Here is a 17,639-nt window from a genome sequence, read left to right as displayed (position 1 = left end):
GGAACCAAGGCCTCTTTAGTGCCTGCTGGAAGCTGCTGCTGCTGCTTCTGACGTCTGGGCCGCGAGCACTCGGGGACCCTGGGACAGTCACCAGCCCCAACTCCCCAGGGACCAGGGAGAAGTGCCACCAGGCTTTGGAGGCTCCTGGATCAAAGGGACCGACTCACCAATAAGGCACAGGCGTCGGCGAGCATCAGCATGGAGAAGACGTTGTGCCATCCAGACGGCGAGATGAGCCCCGCCAGCAGCGGGCCCAGGGCCGCCCCTGAAACGAGGCACACGGCGGAGTGAGGGAGCGAAAGCAAGGTGACCGCCTGAAACACCCAGCCCGGTAAATACACAGACGGCGCTCGGGCCCTTACTCGGGACTAAAGAGAAAACAGATGAGACAGGAAACGCTCCTCTCCACCCAGACCGGTGAGGGATGAAACGCTCGGCCCCCGGTACCAGCCAGGGCGGACGTGGCACTGGCTTTTTTTGCAGAAAGAAACGTAAAAATGTGTCTTGACACTAAAATGGTCACCCTTTTCATCTAGCTCTCCCATTATAAATGTATGACAACATGCAGCTGCCTGGTGGCCGAGCTGTTCAGGATTCAGTGTTGTCACTGCTGTGGTGCAGGTTCCGTCCTTGGCCCGGGAACTTCCGCATGCTGGGGACGTGGCCAAAAAAAAAAATTTTTTTTTAAATTTTATTATAAAGCAATCTGAATCTAATTAGACAGTCTTTTGCTATAAAAACATTTGGTAAAATAGGCACAAGGCTTGTAGATACTAACACGGTTTCAATGTTCATGTCCTGATTTTGATAACTGCACTGTGGTTACACCAAGAGTTCCTTGTTTTTAGGGAATACACAGCAAACACATAGTTATTGCACGTTTGCAGTTTATTCTTTTTTTTTTTTTTTTTTTTTTTTTTTTTTTTTTTTTTTTGTGTTTTAGGGCCACACAGCATATGGAAGTTTCCAGGCTAGGGGTCTAATCAGAGCTGTAGCCACTGGCCTATACCACAGCCACAGCAATGCGGGATCCGAGCTGTACTTGTGACCTACACCACAGCTCATGGCAACACCGGATCCCCAACCCACTGAGTGAGGCCAGGGATTGAACTCGCGTCCTCATGGATACTAGCTGGGTTCTTTACCACTGAACTTCGACAGGAACTCCTGCAATTTATTCTCAAGTGGATCGGGAAGAAATACCCACGTGTATATTCATAAGTTGCATGTGTGCATGTATGTGTGTGTGTGTATTATAAACATGGTGGGGAGAGAGAGGTTATGATAATACAAATATAATTTTTTTTTTCCTTTTTAGGACCACGCCCTTGGCATACAGAGGGTCCCAGGCTAGGGGTCGAATCACAGTTAAAACTGCCAGCCTACTCCACAGCCACAGCAACGCAGCATCTGAGCCGTATCCGCAACCCACACCACGGCTCAGAGCAACGCTGGATCCTCGACCCACTGAGTGAGGCCAGGGATTAAACCTGCAACCCCATGGCTCCTAGTTGGCTTCATTTTCACTGTGCCATGATGGGAACTCCACATGATTTCTTTTGTACCATCTTTGAAGCTTCTTGTGAGTCTCAGATTATGTCAAGATAATTTTTTTAAAAACTATAAAAAAACAAAAGAAAGCAAATATTCCTCAACATGCTGAAAGATATCTATTTAAGAATGTCTGTCACAGCAGTTGGGTTGTTTTCCTAAGAGAGACTGGAATAAATTATGATATACGTGTAGGAAGGCTCACTGCTTGGGTACATGGAGAAGTATGAAGAATTCCTACCAAGTCACCAACTGAGGTTTAATCTCCGAGAGATTAGATGGGCTAATATTGTTTTAGATGCTGACAAAGAGCACTTACTTCTTTTATAATTGGAGAAGTAACTATATGGCATTTTGGAGGGGGCTGCGCCTGTGGCATGCGGAAGTTCGTGGGCCAGGGACTGAACCCACACCACTGTAGTAACCAGAGCCATAGCAGTGACAATGCTGGATCCTTAACCCACTGAGCCACCAGCGAGCTCCAGCTCAGACTCTTACAATGAACTATTAGACATGACTTTCCACCTCCTGGGACCCCAGGCTTCTCCTCAGCATCACTACTCAGGACAACCCCTCCTCCACCCAGGAGGGCAGAGGCTTAGGCTTGCATCCCGGGGTAAGGATGCTGGCGGCAAGGTGCACACACCCGTGGGTCCCGGGGTCTCCTCTGGTCTCCAGCTGGACCCCAAAGTCCAGTGGTTGACATGCCTCCATGCGGAAAGGGCTTCTAGTGAGTGCTTAGCAGCTCAGTCTTAAATATGAATATACGGGATGGGGGGTGTGCAGGCAAGATTCCCCTGTGTCTGAGGAAAGCCTCAACATGAAAGCAAACAAACTGGGAGGAGGGGAAGCTGGAGGAAATAACGTGGAGAGAAGAAAATTCTCAGGAAAGTGTAAGAGCCTCAGAGAACTAACAGACATTAAGCTAAACCACAGGAAACTCCCACTCTTGTACCTGAAAACCCATCCAACCTCAGCAATTTCACACGATTCAATCTCACACACACCACATCCAAGAAGAAAGGACGCGCTGAAAGGGCAGACCACACTGACAGAGAGAATGCTGCGACAGCTAAAACGAAAGGTTCAGTATGGAAATTGCAAAGTCAAGCCAAGAACGTCTCTGGGAAAAGCAAAGAAAAGAATAAAGATGCAGGCAGGCAAGGAAAAAAGAAAATGGAAGATGAATGCAGAAAGTTCAACATCTGACTACCAAGGTTCCCAGGAAGACAAAACCCAGGAAGGGAAGCTTGTCAAAGAAAAAAGCACAGCACACTTTCCCAGAGGACAAGAGCACGTGTCTCCAGACGGGGTGGGCTCCAGGGCACCAAGGGCACGAGGTAGGGGGGTGCAGAGGGGCTGCAGAGATGAAGACGGGAGCCCCGGGCCCCTGAAGGGGGAGATCAGAGGTGGGAGATGGAGGCCAGGGCTGAGGATGACCACGGGCTTCTCCCTGGTGATGACAGAGCTGGAGTTTGGAGAAAAAGGGCCCTCAGCCTGGACTTCTATACCCAGACAGACTATCCACCTAGGGAGCCGGCTGAAGCCTGACCCCGCAGACTCCCGAGCTCTCAGCTCTACCTCCTCTGGGGAAGCAACGAGAAGACATGTCCCACCAAAGGGTGGCAGTAAACATGGGACCTGGAAGACAGGAGTCCTCCGTGGGCAAGATGGGGGGGCTCACAGAGGGGAGCCGTGTGGCAGACAGAGGGTGAAGCACCCCTCATGGCTGCAACAGAAATTTAAACCAAAGGAGAAAAGGAGACACGTGTGACTCCGGGGTCAAACAAAGATGTGCGTATTAAGGAGGTGCAGTTAAAGTTTATTTCTTGGCTCAAGAGGGCGTGAGAGTAAATAGACGGAGGAGGGTGGGGGTGGGGAAAGACCAGGGCCCCCCCGCCTTCCTCACCAGGACAGCAGAGAAGGTCAGAAGGTGATGAATCAAGACACGTAACGTGTCTGTGGGGGGATTTGAGAGAGCAGTGCTGAAGTCCTGCTGGGAACAGCAGAAAGTGGGCGTGGGGGGTGGTGGGGCGGGGCCGGTCGCTTTGCCTTGGAATACATTTCTAAGACTCTCTGGTTTCTAAAGTTACATTATGTTTAATTGGGATAAAATAAAAATTAACTAGGAGAAATTCAGGGCCCCGTGTAATGGCTCTGCATAAGCACAAGCCTCGCAGCCCACTGGGGTGCGGCTCCAAGCCCCGAGAACCACCAAGCAGATCCGCTCCAGTCATGGGAACCGCCTGATTCTGGCTTGTGGACACCTCACAAGCTCCACCTCCACTGAAACCAACAGCACTTAATAAACACATCGGAGTAAATGCCCCTCGGAACAGAATTCCTGCTAGAGCCGTGCATTTCTGCTTGGGTCTGGCTCCCCTTCCATCCAGCAGGGCAGCCCCCGAGCAGAGCAACAGTGAGGGAGACACCTGCCTGCCGTTTCCATGACTACCGCTTCCTTGATGCTGGAGCAGTGGGGCTGGTGGACCTGGAGCGTCCCCACCTGACCGCTGAGGGACAGCATTTAGTGCAGATGAGGGAGGGGTCAGATGAGGCCTGAGTTGCCCTCTGCCCTTTTCTGGGAGGAAGGCGTTTGGAGCAGGCTTTGGTTGCTCCTGCAGCTCAGAGCCTTCTCTGTGGATAGACGCTGAGTCTCTACTCTGGGCCAGAGACCTCTGCGTCCTCTTGTTTTGAGAAGAGTATGGAGAAAAATGTTGTTTTTCACCTAATGCATCATTTTCTTCTTTTTAACTCTCCATCTGCTTTAAAATGCAGCCAGGGCTGCCAGTGCCAATTCACTTTCAGAAAAGGGTTTCACAGTAGAAGCTGGACCGACTCAGGGACAGAGGCCTCTGGGGACAGAGCAGAGAGGAGGATACGGGGTGCACAGGCCTGAGACGCCTGGCCCAGGACGTGTGCTCAGCCTGACCACTGTCCTCCAGGCTGCAGGGAGCTTCTCCTGTGCTACCTGAGCCAGGAGGACGGTGCTGGGGGCTGTGGACACTGTCACAGGGCCCGGCACCCTGCCACTTCCCTTCTCGAGAAACGTCCCCAGGAGATGCCGCCAAAGGGAACGAACGGTCTCCCTGCGAACATCAGAGCGGTGACCACGGACGCCAGCCAGCAAGATGCCAGCACTGGTGTCAAGGACAAGAACGGGGTGGGCACGACTTCAGGGCACAGCCTTCTGAGCAGTGTCACCTCGCCTGGCATGTCTTGGACCAAGCAGGGCTGCTACGTGAGGCACGTGCTGGAGCCCTTGGGGGCGGTGGCATGAGCAGGGTCTGTGACCCGACCCCTCACCTGCACCCAACGCCCTGGACGGGAGACTGCCTGGCTGGACAGAGTCTCCGGGCCACCGGGCAATTCCTTCCTCGCCCAGAGCACCTGCTCTGTCCCAGGCACCGTCTCAGTGGGGCAAACTCTGTCCTGCTGGGGCTGCCAGTCAGGGGGAGGAGGAGGGGGTGGACATGTCCCCAGGAGAGCTGGCTGGGGGGAGTGGCTCAGCCTGGGTGGGTTGAGGGTCCCGCTGAGAGCTAACATTTGAGTAAAGCCCCCAAAGTGCCAGCTCCCCTGTAGGGGGGGTCTCAGCACAGGGCACCGGGGGCAGTGGGGCGGCTGAGCAGCTGTGCGGGGAGCAGGGAGAGGAGGGTGGCAGGAAGGACCTCGGATGCAGCATCAGGAAGACAGCAGTGGGCGTCCAGAAATGGACTGTGGCTGTTCCCACGCATCCATGACCACAGGCCCTGGAATGGCCCAGGGACAAGCATCCCTGGGGGCAGAGGGAGCTCCGCGTGCCCGGCCTGCACCCACAGAGCCGCCCTCGTCTGCAAATGCTCCCTTTCCTGCTCTGAGGGCATCCCACACCCCGGTGCCGTCCCCACGTGCCTGCACCTGCCCTCACTGTCCCCTGCGCCAGGGCCTGGGGCAGCAGGTGACACGGCAGCGTGCGGCCCAGCATCCTCCCCAGCAGGTGTGCCTGCTTCAGCTCTGTGTCTCCACAGAGGGCCCTGGACCGGGCGCCTAGCAGGTCCTGCAGGGAGCGTCCCAGGGCACTGCTCCCCCACGTGGCTCGAGGAAGGTCACGGCTGTCAGATTGTGACGCACGGACCCGGGCAGGCTTGCCGGTTGCCTGTCCCCTCCCAGCTTGGAGAAGGGGTTCGCTCGCTGTGCCCGCCTCTTCCCCTCCAGAACATGCTACTGCCTTCTCCCAAGACCCTTTAAGGGGCTGGGAACACCCTGAGTCTCGCGGGCTCGGGGGCCCGTCTGTTTACCCGTGTTTCTATTTAAATAAGATCCTGTCCTTCTTGGAATGACGGTGGCACCTCGTCAGGGGCCCAGCGCTTGGATGAAAACCTGGCACACGTCCCTCCACCCCGAAGAAAACCCGTCCTGCCAGCCCCACGTGCGAACCTCCTCTGGGATCATCTGACCAAAGAGGCCAGGCAGTGCCCGCGGCCCGTGCCCCCCGGGTCTGCATGTGTGTTTGATCTGCTCGTGTTTTAAGAAGGCCGGCCGATCCCAATAACACCAGAGCAACGGGCATCCTGGGCATCCGCTAATCAGACGGGACCACGTGGTCCCCCCACGACCGCCATTCGCCAGTCAGGGCTGAGAAGAGCCACGTACCCACAGACCCCGTCCCGTCGATGATGGCAGTCACGGTGGCGAGGGCGTGGGAGTTTCCTTTCAGACTTTTATGAGTCCCCTAGGAGAGAGGGAAAAGCGAATGTGTGACGTCAGAGGGTGGTTCACCCCAAACCCTTCGCGAAGCAAGTCACAGGCTATTTCTATCTGGAAACTGAAGCTCTGTTCCATCTCCAGCTTTACCCTGGAAAAGGACACAAAGTTTCAAGTGCTTTTAATAGCAAAAAAAAAAAAAAAAAAAAAAAAAAAAAAAAAAAAAAAAAAGATCATTAGAAATGCTTGTCCCAGTGTATTGCCGTGAAAAAAAGACTAGAATTCTCGCCAATGGACAGAGCTGGGCTCAGCACAGCCACCTCTTCACTGAGGCACCGCATCTGCCAACGTGGAAAAGAAAAGCGAACGGCGCCCGCCCCGTTCCTAAGCTGTGCCGACGTTAACGCCCATGCCCACGTTTCTGCTGGGGCTCCTGTGGCACGTGAGAGGCGGCTGTGCAGTACCTAAAAGTCCACCCGATTAACGGCAGATGCCAGGGATGAGGGTCAGAGGGCAAGAGGCCAGTGCAGGGGGTGCAGGTTTGAAGTGAAAAACCAACAGGAGCTCTGGTTTTCAAAAAGCCCCACGCAGAGGCCTGGGGAGAAAGCGCAAGCTGAGGACCATGAAAGGAAGGGAGTCGATCAGGAAAAATGGTGCCTGGAAGCCGAAAACCGTGAAGACAAAGCAAAGCTGGTAAAACATAAGAGCTTGTGCACAGGTATGTGTACATAGAACCTAAAATAAGGAACCAGTGGAAATGCCCCAGAACCCACGTTTTCCGGAGTCTGTACCCGTCCCCCACTGCCCTCCAACCCCACAGGGGCAGACACGCTGCCGGTCTGGGGCGGCTCCTTCCAGAATCTTCTGTGCTCAGGCCGACAGGAGCATGGATGACGTCGTAAAGGCAGTTTTAGGAGCAGTTGGTCAACATGAAGCTGGGCCCGGGCCCATGTGGGCTTCAGGAAAAGACCAGCCTGACCCCCAGGCCTCTCCCCTGGCTTTCCTCCGCTGCCCAGTCGGGGCAGGACCTCCGTTCTCGCTGGAGAAAGAGCCTGGGATGCTGGGGGCAGCGCACGAGGGCACCGGCTCCAACAGGGCGAGGCTCAGGCGGGAGCAGGTGTGGGGGCTGCAGAGGCCGGGCCCCCTGTGCTTTCACCCAGGACAAGGGTCTGGGGCTGCAAGGACTTGGCGGACGCAGAGGGAAGGGGCCGCTGGGGCCGCAGGGAAGCTCCATCCTGCCCGCGAGTCTGTTGTCCACTTTTGGGGAACTGCTTATGGCTTTAAATAAGCTTGTAATTTTAGAAAAGTCTTAGGTTCACAGAAAGGCTTTGAAGAGAAGACAGAGTCGCGGCAAAACGCCGGTGTTAACATCTGACACTGTCAGGCTATGTTTACCAGGAGTAGTGGCCTAATACTGACGCATTATTAAAACCTATACTTTTGGAGTTCCCGTTGTGGCTCAGCAGAAACAAATCCGGCTGGGAACCATGAGGTTGCGGGTTTGATCCCTGGCCTCGCTCAGTGGGTTAAGGATCCGGCGTGGCCGTGAGCTGTGGTGTAGGTCGCAGATGCGGCTCGGATCTGGCATGGCTGTGGCTGTGGTGCAGGCCGGCGGCTACAGCTCCGATTGGACGTGTAGCCTGGGAACCTCCATATGCCGTGGGTGTGACCCTAAAAAGACATGACAAAAACAGATAAATAAATAAAAGAAAACCTCTACTTCATTCAGACGCCCTGGGTTTTATCCAGTGCCGAATGCAATCTCTCTGTCCCGGGATCCCGCCCAGGACACCATGTGACATTTGATGACTGCGTCTCCACAGGCTCCTCCTGGCTGGGAGCTTCTGACTTAACCTGCCTTGTTTCTGGTGGTTGGATGGGGTGTGGGGTCTGGGGGGACAACGGAGGAGGTGAGGGCCGTCTCCTGGCCTCCTCCCGGGCGTCCACGCCATCAACCTGACCTGTCACTCTGGTGCTGACCGTGACCCCGGCAGGGGGGGGGCTGCCGGCTTCTCCCGGGAGACGTGACTCTGTTTCCCCCTCCCACGCCGCCCTCCCCATGCAGAGCCCACCCCCAGGGCTGAGGTGTCCCTCCTCCAGGGCAGAGGGTCTGCATAAGGCTTCTGTCAGGACCCTCGTCTCCTCTCTCGCATTTATGCCTGGAGATGCTTCCCAACAGGGGCTGGGGTCTCAGTGCCGTACGTCTGCACTGACGAGTGCGTGAAACCTCTCACGTCACGTAGACAACACGGCCTGCGCCCTGAGGGTCGCTCTGGGCCCGCGAGTCACATGTCACCTGTCATCCACACCCTCCTCCAGGAGGAACCAGTCCGGTGTCCCGTGGACCCCAGGGCGCTGGGTGGCCCTCATGCCTGGGCATTACCCACTTCTGCTCCACGCTGCCCTCCTCCCTGAGCGCGACCCCCAGGGACAGGACGCCGCCTGGCTGCTCCCTGTGGTCCCAAGGCCCGCAGAGGGCTGGGCACAGACGGGGCACCCAGAGCGGGCTGGATGAAGGGGAGGGGCAGACCTTGCTCTGCTGGGGCCCTGAGGGTGGGCTCTGGGGGACACGGCCCCCCACCTCGGGGGCTGCGGGGCAGCTCAGAGGAGCCAGCCCAGCGCTGCTTCGGACCTCAGCCGCACATGCAAGGCTGCCCCTGCCCTTGCAGGCTTCAGAAGACTCCACTCGCGTGCCAGGGTGCTCGTAGAAACAGAGCCTTTGCCAGCACAGTCCTTCGCACCACGCGTGGAAGAGGCGGCCGGCCCGCCAGCACCAGGCCTGGTTCTGCACCCAGCTGCCCCCACTCACCAGGTCGGCGGAGACGGCGGTGGTGATGAGAGCGTAGGGCCCGCTGACCAGCGCCCCGCTGAGCAGCAGCATGACTGCAGGAGAGAAACCGGGGGGTCAGCAGGAGGCAGCACCCCCGGGAGGGCCTCCCCGTCCGAGCTCCCCCGCGGGCAGCCAGCCGGGCATCGCACACGGGTCCCACCCTGAGCGGGATGCAGGCCGGCCTGGGCAAGGTGCCCCAGCTCCCGGGAGCCCCCACTGCTGGGCCAGCGTCACAGACAGAAAGTGCCCTTTAAACTTGCCCCAGGTGTGTTCATAAGTCCAACCACATTTTCCTAGAGATTCAAGCTCCGTTCAGGGACCTGGTCCCTGTTTCCTGGGCAGCAGCTGTGGCCGCGCCCAGAAGTAGTGGGACTCCCCGTCACACAGATGTGACCACAGACGTGACCGGGTGAGCGCCCGGATGCTGATGCCCGCCACGGCCTCATCTGCGGAGGAAAGGACATTCTCTCCGACCCACAGCTGCCGATGGCCGCCCCCAGGGGCCCGGAGCCCCGGCCCAGCCCGGCTCCCCACGGTCGGGACAACCGGGTCCATTTCTGAAACGCAGTCTCCTGACCCGGCCCCCAGGCTCCCTTCCTGAACCACCCTCCAGCGGACATTCCTCTGTGGACCCAGGGGCCACAGGAAGCTCCACGATCCCTGGCGTCAGCAACCTGCCCTGCGGCTAATTTTAATGGGGTCACCCAGCCTGCATCTGTGCATCCCCCGCTGCCGGCTTGTGAGAGCGGAAGAGATATTTACTAAGTGCCAGAGCCATCATTTGATCGCGCTGCTTGCAGGGAGTTAAAAACAGACCTCCAGTGCTTTGCAACCGCGCCCAGGACGGTGCTGACAGACCAGCTCAAAGGGGACGCCCCCAGCCCCCACCCCGGGCTCGAGACACTGGGGGTGCAGGTCTCGGCTTCTGTGGCCCTGCCTGTCACCTTCCAGGTGACATGTGGCTTCTCTGAGTGGCTTCCTGCCATTGGGCATCCAGGGCTGCTCACTGCCCCAGGCCGGGGGCCTGCACGCCCCAGGCTTGCCCTTAAACTCGAGGCCTCAGGTCCCGAGAGCAGAAGTCCCTGTGGGCCCCTCCCAAGTCCCCACCCAAAGCGGGACACGGGAATGACTTTACCCCGGCACACCGGCTGCACGCTTCTCTGCCGATGTTTTATTCCATTTCGCAGAGCCGCGTGGACCCGCAAATGCGTGTGAAAGGAACGTAGGGCCCTGCAGACTCACCTATGGTGGCTTCCAGACCGATTCTGCTGACAGCAGAGAACACGTAGAGCTGCGAACGGCATAAAAACAGGAGAAAGACTCAGGTTTACTGCGAGGAGCTGCAAAGTTATCTGGCATTGGTATTTCTGAAGAGTGATTCTCAGGCAGCCGCCCAGACGGTGGAAACCCCTAGAAAGGCTGGCCGGCTGCTCCAAGACAGGTATCCGGAGCGCGTGGCGCACTGTCCCCGGGCTGGTCCTGGACGCACAGAGTCCGATGGCCCGGTGAGCTGGGGGACCCTGGGGTGCCCACACTCTGAGCTCCAGGGCGGGGCCCTGGTTGGGGGCCCCCCACCTCCAGCTCTGTGTCCTAGAGTCTAACTGTCCGCTCTCAGGGGCCGTCAACCCTGAACGGCAGGGCCGGGTGGCCAGGGGGCCAGGCTCAGGGCTTCTGAGTCAAGGTTCCTTGATGTCCATGCTGGGCGGCGTCCACCCCAGGTGGAGGACCAGGCTTGGTTCTGGGGACAGTCACAGCCCAGGGGTGTGGCAGGTGGGCAAATAATTACAGTGCAAGTCGACAGGTGATGATGCCGCGCGTGAAGTTGTGAAAACGGCAGGGACATAAGGATGCTTCACCCGGTCCCCACGTTCACACTGTGATGCGGTGCCGCCGTCACCCTCATTTTTCAGAAGAGGAAACTGAGGCACAGGGACGTCCCCTGCTCAAGGGCAGGTACGATCGAAAGGCAGCGGGACCGGCATGGTGAAGGCCAGGTCAATGCTGCCTGGGGAGGCGGGGTGGCAGCTGCAGCGGGAGCCCAAAGAATGGGCCAAAGCCTGCGGGGGAGGGGCAGGGAAGGGGTGTCCCCAAGGGACACGAAGCCAAGGAAGAGTGAGAAACAGTGGTGAGCTGTGTGCAGGGGGCGTGTGCCGTGTGCAGGGGGCCGTGTGCATCCAGGAGGGGGAGGCTGAGCGGGGTTGAAATGGTGCAGGGTTCCCAGAAACCAGAGCCCTGACTGGGCTGCGCCCACAGCTGGAGAGTGTGCACACACACGTGCGCAGGGGAAGGGGACCAGGGGAAGGGGACCAGGCGGAGGGGCCGGGCTCACCGTCGGGGCCGCGAGCAGCAGCATCAGGCCGCAGGTGGAGGCCCTCTTCTCCAGTCGGTCTGAGATCACACCCGCCAGGATCCCACCTGCAAGGCAGAGGGAGGGGCCTGAGGGGCTTGTGGCACCAGGGCGAGGCCCCAGGAGAGGAAGCAGGACCTGCGCCGCTGCTGCCACCGCCCTCCACCCCAGCCCTTCCCACGTGCCTCGGGCAAGACGCACTGGCACCAGGGCCTCGGGGCTGTGGTCACGTGGCCCGAGGCCCCTCCCAGTGGAGGGACACGGGCGGTCTAGGGGTGCAGTTCCAGGCTGGCCCCAAAGCGCCTGTGCCTGTGGGGGTCCTGACATGGCCAGCCTGTGGCCCACCGTGAAGCCTGCGCCCAGTGCCCAGGGGGCAGCAGCTCCAGGCCCACGTTGGGGAGGGGACCTGCCCTCAGCAGGTGGCTCGGGGCCTCCCCTAGGAAGCCAAGTCCAAGAAGGCCAGGCCGCGGGTGTTCACACGTCCTGAGCGTCTCTGTCGAAGCAGAGCAAGAGGTAGTGAACTCACCGAAGATCCCGCCCACGTCGAAGAGCGTGGAGAGCTCCCCGGCCTTCTTGACGTCCAGGTGGTCTGTGAAATGACAGCGGCGTCACCGCCAGGCAGGAGCCACGCACAACACTCACGTGTGTCGTAAGCATGATTTAAACCAAGGCGCCATTGTCAGGTGGTGAGGTTAATTCGTATCGGCGTGGAGGGGAAAGGGGGCCTGCCGGGCGGTGGACGCACAGCAAGAACGAGCCCGAGGACCCGCCGCCAGCTCAGTCCAGGTGTCAGCCCACCCGCTCGGTGGCCGTGAAGTCGGATGCAGCCTGCAAGGTGAGGCAGGGCCTGCACACAGACCCCGCGGCCCCGGCTTTGAGACCTGGGAGGCCCTGGAAGCTTCTCCTGCAGAGGAGGGGCCTGGCTCTCAGGATGCTCAGCTGGGGCTCTGGCCGCCGGATGCTGCACAAGCCCGCAGGCCGGCTCAGCTTGGCCTCCCGAAGGGCAGGTACAAGGAATCTGCTCCTTTCAGACAAAACCTCAGACTGGGGGCGCCGCCAGCTCACCCCTGCGTCCTTCTGCGATCACAGGAGGCGACGCTGGGAAGAGGGTGTGGGGCCAGCCCCTCCAGGCCCACCTGTCTACACTGTGTGTGGCTTGTGGAGGTTGCTAGAAGGGGAGGCAGCTCTGAACCCCCAGAAAGCTCGCTACTGCCCCCAGCCCCTGTCCCTGCGAATGGCTGGGAAGATGTGGTCTGCGTTCTGGAACCCCATGTCCCAAATTGCTCCTTGGTGTCACATGACCTGGAGCTCGCACCTCCTGGGGACCCCAGTGTCTTTGCTTCCCCCAGCCATCCCCGCCGCCGCCGCCCCAGGGGGAACCAGCCCCATTTCTGTCCCCCAGCGGCGGCAGCCCTGCCCACTGGGGGTCCCTCCGGTCCTTCCGCTGTGGTCATGCCCTGGACAGGGAGTGTTACACGGCGCTGGCCTGTCCTGCCTTCACTCATCGCTCCAGCCACTGCTGGACCTCGGGAACACGAGACGAGCTGTCAGCTCCCCAAAGTTAGCGCTCCGTTAGAAGCCGTTTCCAGGTCAGACTATTAAGCCTTTATTATCTCAGGTCCCCAGGGCTCTGCTCTCGCTTGTCAGCTGCTATGACCCAAAGTCCGATGTAGCCTAATTGAAACACAGCCGCCCCAGATAGGAGGACCCCACGGAGCTGCGGCCGCAGCTGTGATATAACATTTCTCACCCTTCAACCGCATCTGGGTTGTTATTACGGCAATAAAGCTTTCATTTCCGAGTTTGCCTACATGTTTCTACTCACCACACATCATGCATCTCTTTCCCTCCCAGGACTACAGAGGCCCGTGGATAAAAGGGGGTCCCGATGGCAGCCGCCGCCCGGAGCCTCCCGGCTCTGCTTCCGGACGCAGGTACTCACCCACGTTGGTGATGTACAGCGGGAGCCAGAAGAGGAAGGTGTAGCTGACCAGCTTGGCGAACAGCAAACACAGAGAGAACTCCACCACGCCCTGGCGGAGAGAGACGGTGTCCACCCCGACGCTCCTGGCGGGTTTGCCGAAATACGCAACCCGACGGCAGAGAGCTCCGATCCCATACGGACAGCTGGATCCGGGGCCGCTTTTAGCACCTGGGGGCCGCCCTGTCCCTGCAGAACCTTAGGCACTGCTGTGGTGGCCGTGAAGGGACCGCAGAGCTGCCCCACGCGACTCTCCCGGCACGTGACTCCCCTTCAAGGCGGACACCCGTGTCCTTCTTTCAGAGCAGAGTCAGTAAAGATGCTACTGATTCGATTCTCACACATGGAAACCTTAGCCACTAAGGGAGTTCTCACGGACGCGGTACACGTCACCTCGTGACCACATACTTCATGGCTATTTCTTTTCCCCCGAAAACTAAAATCACTGCAAATTTTTTTTTTTAATCTTTTTGCCATTTCCTTGGGCCGCTCCTGTGGCATATGGAGGTTCCCAGGCTAGAGGTCCAATCGGAGCTGTAGCCACCAGCCTACGCCAGAGCCACAGCAACGCAGGATCCGAGCTGCGTCTGCAACGTACACCACAGCTCACGGCAACGCCGGATCCTTAACCCACTGAGCAAGGCCAGGGATTGAACCCACAACCTCATGGTTCCTAGTCGGATTCATTAACTACTGAGCCATGATGGGAACTCCATGAAATCACTGTAATTTTTATTTTCTGTTTAGAGCCACACCTGCGGCATAGGGAGGTCCCCAGGCCAGGGGCCGAATTGGAGCTGCAGCTGCTGGTCTACACCACAGCCACAGCCATGCCAGATCCAAGCTGCGTCTCTGACCTGTGCCAGAGCCACAGCCACACCAGAGCCGAGCTGCATCTGTGACCTGTGCCAGAGCGTTTGGCAACGCCGTACCCTTAACCCACAGAGTGAGTTCAGCAATAGAATCCACATCCTCAAGGACACTATGTTGGGGTCTTAACCCACTGAGCCACAGTGGGAACTCCTGAAGTCACTGCCACCTGAACACACAGCATAAATGTTTCTGACTGTTCTGCCGCCGTTGCCTGGACTATGCTAAGAGGTGGGGGCCGGGGAAATGCCGGAGCAGGAAGCAGACCCTGAGGAGGAAGTGCGTTTGGAGACGGGCGGCTACCGTGAGATGCTCCTTTGTGTTCCATTTTCTGTCTTCTTTTCGACAGAGGGGGCTCTTGTGAAACAGTAGCTGCAGAAATCCCTTGAGAAATCTGAGAAGTTGGGCGACATCAGGACATGCCCTGCCCAGGTGTTGGGACACAAACGTCCATCGAAACCAGGCAGAGAACACGACGTGGAATTTGTGGCAGTGCTTCTATAATTAAAGAAGTCCCTGCTTTCACAGCCATGCTGGGAACGAGGGGGCTGTGGGGGACCCCTGCACACTCTCCGCGGGCCTGGCGACGTGCTCCACGGGCAGCCCGTGACCTCACCCGATCCTCGGGTCAGCACGAAGGCACGGAGCCTGTGTCGCAGGGAGGGGACAGGGCCTGTCTCTCCCCGACCCCACTGCCAGTTACAGTGTGTACCTGCTTTTAGCAAAAGCACTTCAGGCAGCTGCACAGGACTGACAACAGAAAAGTTTCTGGTGGTTATTAACAACTCTTTAAGCCCTTGGGGGCTTCAGGGCAGGTGGGGGGTGGTGGTGGGTGCACTGGAGCCCGGGGTGGACTGGGCCATGGGGGCACAGGCCCAGGAGAGCCAGATTTTCTGGTTTTTCGAAAGGCCTGTCGGTCTATAAAACGTGTGAAAAGTTCTCTATGGAGACGACTAACTCCAAAAATTGATGTATAGGGAGCTCCCTGGTGGCCTGGTGGTTAGGATTCAGCACTTTCACGGCTATGACCCAGGTTCGATCCCTGGTCTGGGAACGGAGATCCCACATCAAGGGGCTGTACGCTGTGGTCAAAAACAAAAACCGTAAATACTTTACAAGTATCAAGAGGCAAACAAAACACCGCGGCCGTGTTCGGTCCTGAGCTGATCTGGCTGCAGCTTCTGCTCGTGCTGTGACTTCCTAATGGACGGATTGTGTAATCCTGGACTTCCCTCCTGAAGCTTGATTATCAACCGACCCGTCTCCTCAAGGCCACACGAACGCCCCCTCTGACACGCTCCCCAGACCCGGGCACTCACGGGGATTTTCAAGGCCCCCATGAAGCTGATGGCGGCCACGCCACTGCCGCCGTCCGGGAGCACGACCACGTGGTTCTGGTGGCCCGAGCGCTTTCCATCCGACAGCAGTAAGCACTGCGTCTCTGGGTCCTGGAAAAGACGAGAGGAAAGGCGTCGCCGGGGGTCCCTCTGGCAGAGGCGAGCTTAGCGGCTCCCCTAATGGCCTTGGGACACCTGGGTTCCCGGTCTCACCGCGGCCACTGCTATGTGACCATCAGCCCTCGGGGGGTTTGGGGAAACACGAAAACCATGCAAAATCCTTTGACCCCACAGTTCCAGGACACTGTGAAAAGTCATCTGAGAAGTGGAAAGTCATTTATACAATAAAATGAATGTCACACCATCACTGAGAAAACACTGCTAGAGTACATCCAGATAAATGACCGGTCTTGCAGTTGCTAAAAAAAAAGGCTGGGAGATTTGCCATAGGAAAGTAAACGCTTACGACACACTAAATTATAAAACATCATTCAAAACCACCTTTTCATTATGTCCTCAAACAATGTTTAAATGTGTACCATATAGGTAGGTAACTAGGTCCCACTGTGGCTCAGTGGGTAACGAACCCGACTGGCAGCCGTGAGGACGCGGGTTTGATCCCTGGCCTCACTCAGTGCGCTAAGGATCCGGCATTGCCGTGAGCTGTGGTGTATGTAGGTGTCGGATGCGGCTCGGATTTGGCGTTGCTGTGGCTGTGGTGTGGGCCGGCAGCTACAGGTCCCGTTGGACCCCTAGCCTGGGACCCTCCACACAGCAAGGATGCGGCCCTGAAAAGAAAAAAAAACAAAAAACAAAAAACAGGTAAGTAGGATCTATTCATAGAAAAAAAACCCCCAGAAGCTAAATTCTAAATCAACAATGGTTATCACCTGAGTGGTAGAATTACATGCAATTTTTATAGAAAGGTCAATTAATTTTTTTTTTTTTTTTTTTTTTTGTCTTTTGTCCTTTTTAGGGATCTTTAACCCACTGAGTGAGGCCAAGGATTGAACCTGCAACCTCATGGTTCCTAGGGGGAGTCATTTCCCCTGCGCCACGATGAGAACGCCCCTTGATTAAATTCTTAACACGATCCCGTATTTTTTAAGGCATTCACAATGGATGTAACATGACCAGAAACGATAGTGTTTTAAAATTCATCAACCAACGCTAATGTTTCATCACTTCCTATTCCGGGCATCCCTAAAGGACAAAGTTTACTTTCGTCACAGCAAAGACCAGGAGTCCCCCAGTCAAGGCGGGGTGTCGAGTCACGGCAAGGATGACCTACAAATGTCCTTCGTGAGGCCACTAGGAAGGTCACGGATTTAAAAAAGAAATGTTTCCTATACGAATTCACGGGCATCATTTTTTTTAGATGCCACTCCAAGTGGGGTGTTAGTCTCATAGCGTGTGATATTTGTCTTTCTCCAGCTTCCTTCACGTCTGAGGATCTCTAGGTCCAGAAATAGACCCACAGACACAGAAGCCAAGCTGACGGCTACCAGAGAGCAAAGGGGAGGAGGATAAACAGGAGTCCGGGCTGAACGCACACACCCCACCACACATAAAACAGACCACCAGCAAGGACCGCCGCATAGCGCGGGGGACGCCACCAAACGTTCCGAAATAACCTACAAGGGACAAGAGTCTGGAAAGAAATGTGTGTAACTGAATCACTTTGTTGAACACCTGAAACTAACTATATCGTAACCCAACTACAATTTTCAAAAATATTCTAAAAAGAAATATTTCTATATATTTCGGACTTGCCACAAAATCAAACAGGTCTCATAGTATTTATCTCCCTATAACCTATGTAAGTTGGATGCAAAAATGCAATTTAAAAAAAAGAAAACATGGGAGTTCCCAGCATGGCTCAGCAGTTGGCGAACCCAACTCGCATCCACGAGTTTGAGGGTTCCAGCCCTGGCCTTGTTCAGTGGGTTAAGGATCTGGCGTTGCCGTGAGCTGTGGTGTGGGTGGCAGATGAGGCTCTGATCCCTCGTTGCTGTGGCTGTGGTGTAGGCTGGCGGCCAC

At 57.0% G+C, this 17,639-nt stretch overlaps 1 protein-coding gene across 22 annotated transcripts in view; it reads right to left on the bottom strand.

Moving 5' to 3' along the window:
* The window catches only part of SLC37A1 (solute carrier family 37 member 1), a 75,977-nt gene that overhangs the window by 8,769 nt on the left and 49,569 nt on the right, over positions 1-17,639 (bottom strand). For all 22 annotated transcript variants that reach the window (XR_014825226.1, XR_014825227.1, XR_014825225.1 and 19 more), the window contains 8 exons: positions 15,582-15,710; positions 13,354-13,444; positions 11,938-12,000; positions 11,394-11,479; positions 10,307-10,355; positions 9,044-9,117; positions 6,184-6,262; positions 168-265 (listed from right to left, as the gene is read on the bottom strand). Coding sequence is in view for 15 of the 22 variants with exons in the window: in XM_021071027.2 (XP_020926686.2) it covers positions 168-265; positions 6,184-6,262; positions 9,044-9,117; positions 10,307-10,355; positions 11,394-11,479; positions 11,938-12,000; positions 13,354-13,444; positions 15,582-15,710 (669 nt within the window). In the remaining 7 variants the exon portion in view is untranslated. The remainder of the gene's footprint in view (positions 1-167; positions 266-6,183; positions 6,263-9,043; positions 9,118-10,306; positions 10,356-11,393; positions 11,480-11,937; positions 12,001-13,353; positions 13,445-15,581; positions 15,711-17,639) is intronic.

The sequence above is a fragment of the Sus scrofa genome, chromosome 13 (genome assembly GCF_054392235.1).
Source record: "Sus scrofa isolate SSC_HxYL_T2T_F1_AM1 chromosome 13, Sscrofa_HxYL_maternal_Yorkshire_Landrace_v2.0, whole genome shotgun sequence".
Taxonomy (NCBI): Eukaryota; Metazoa; Chordata; class Mammalia; order Artiodactyla; family Suidae; genus Sus; species Sus scrofa.
Note: the sequence above shows the minus strand (reverse complement) of the source record. Positions and strands in the feature narration are given on the sequence as shown.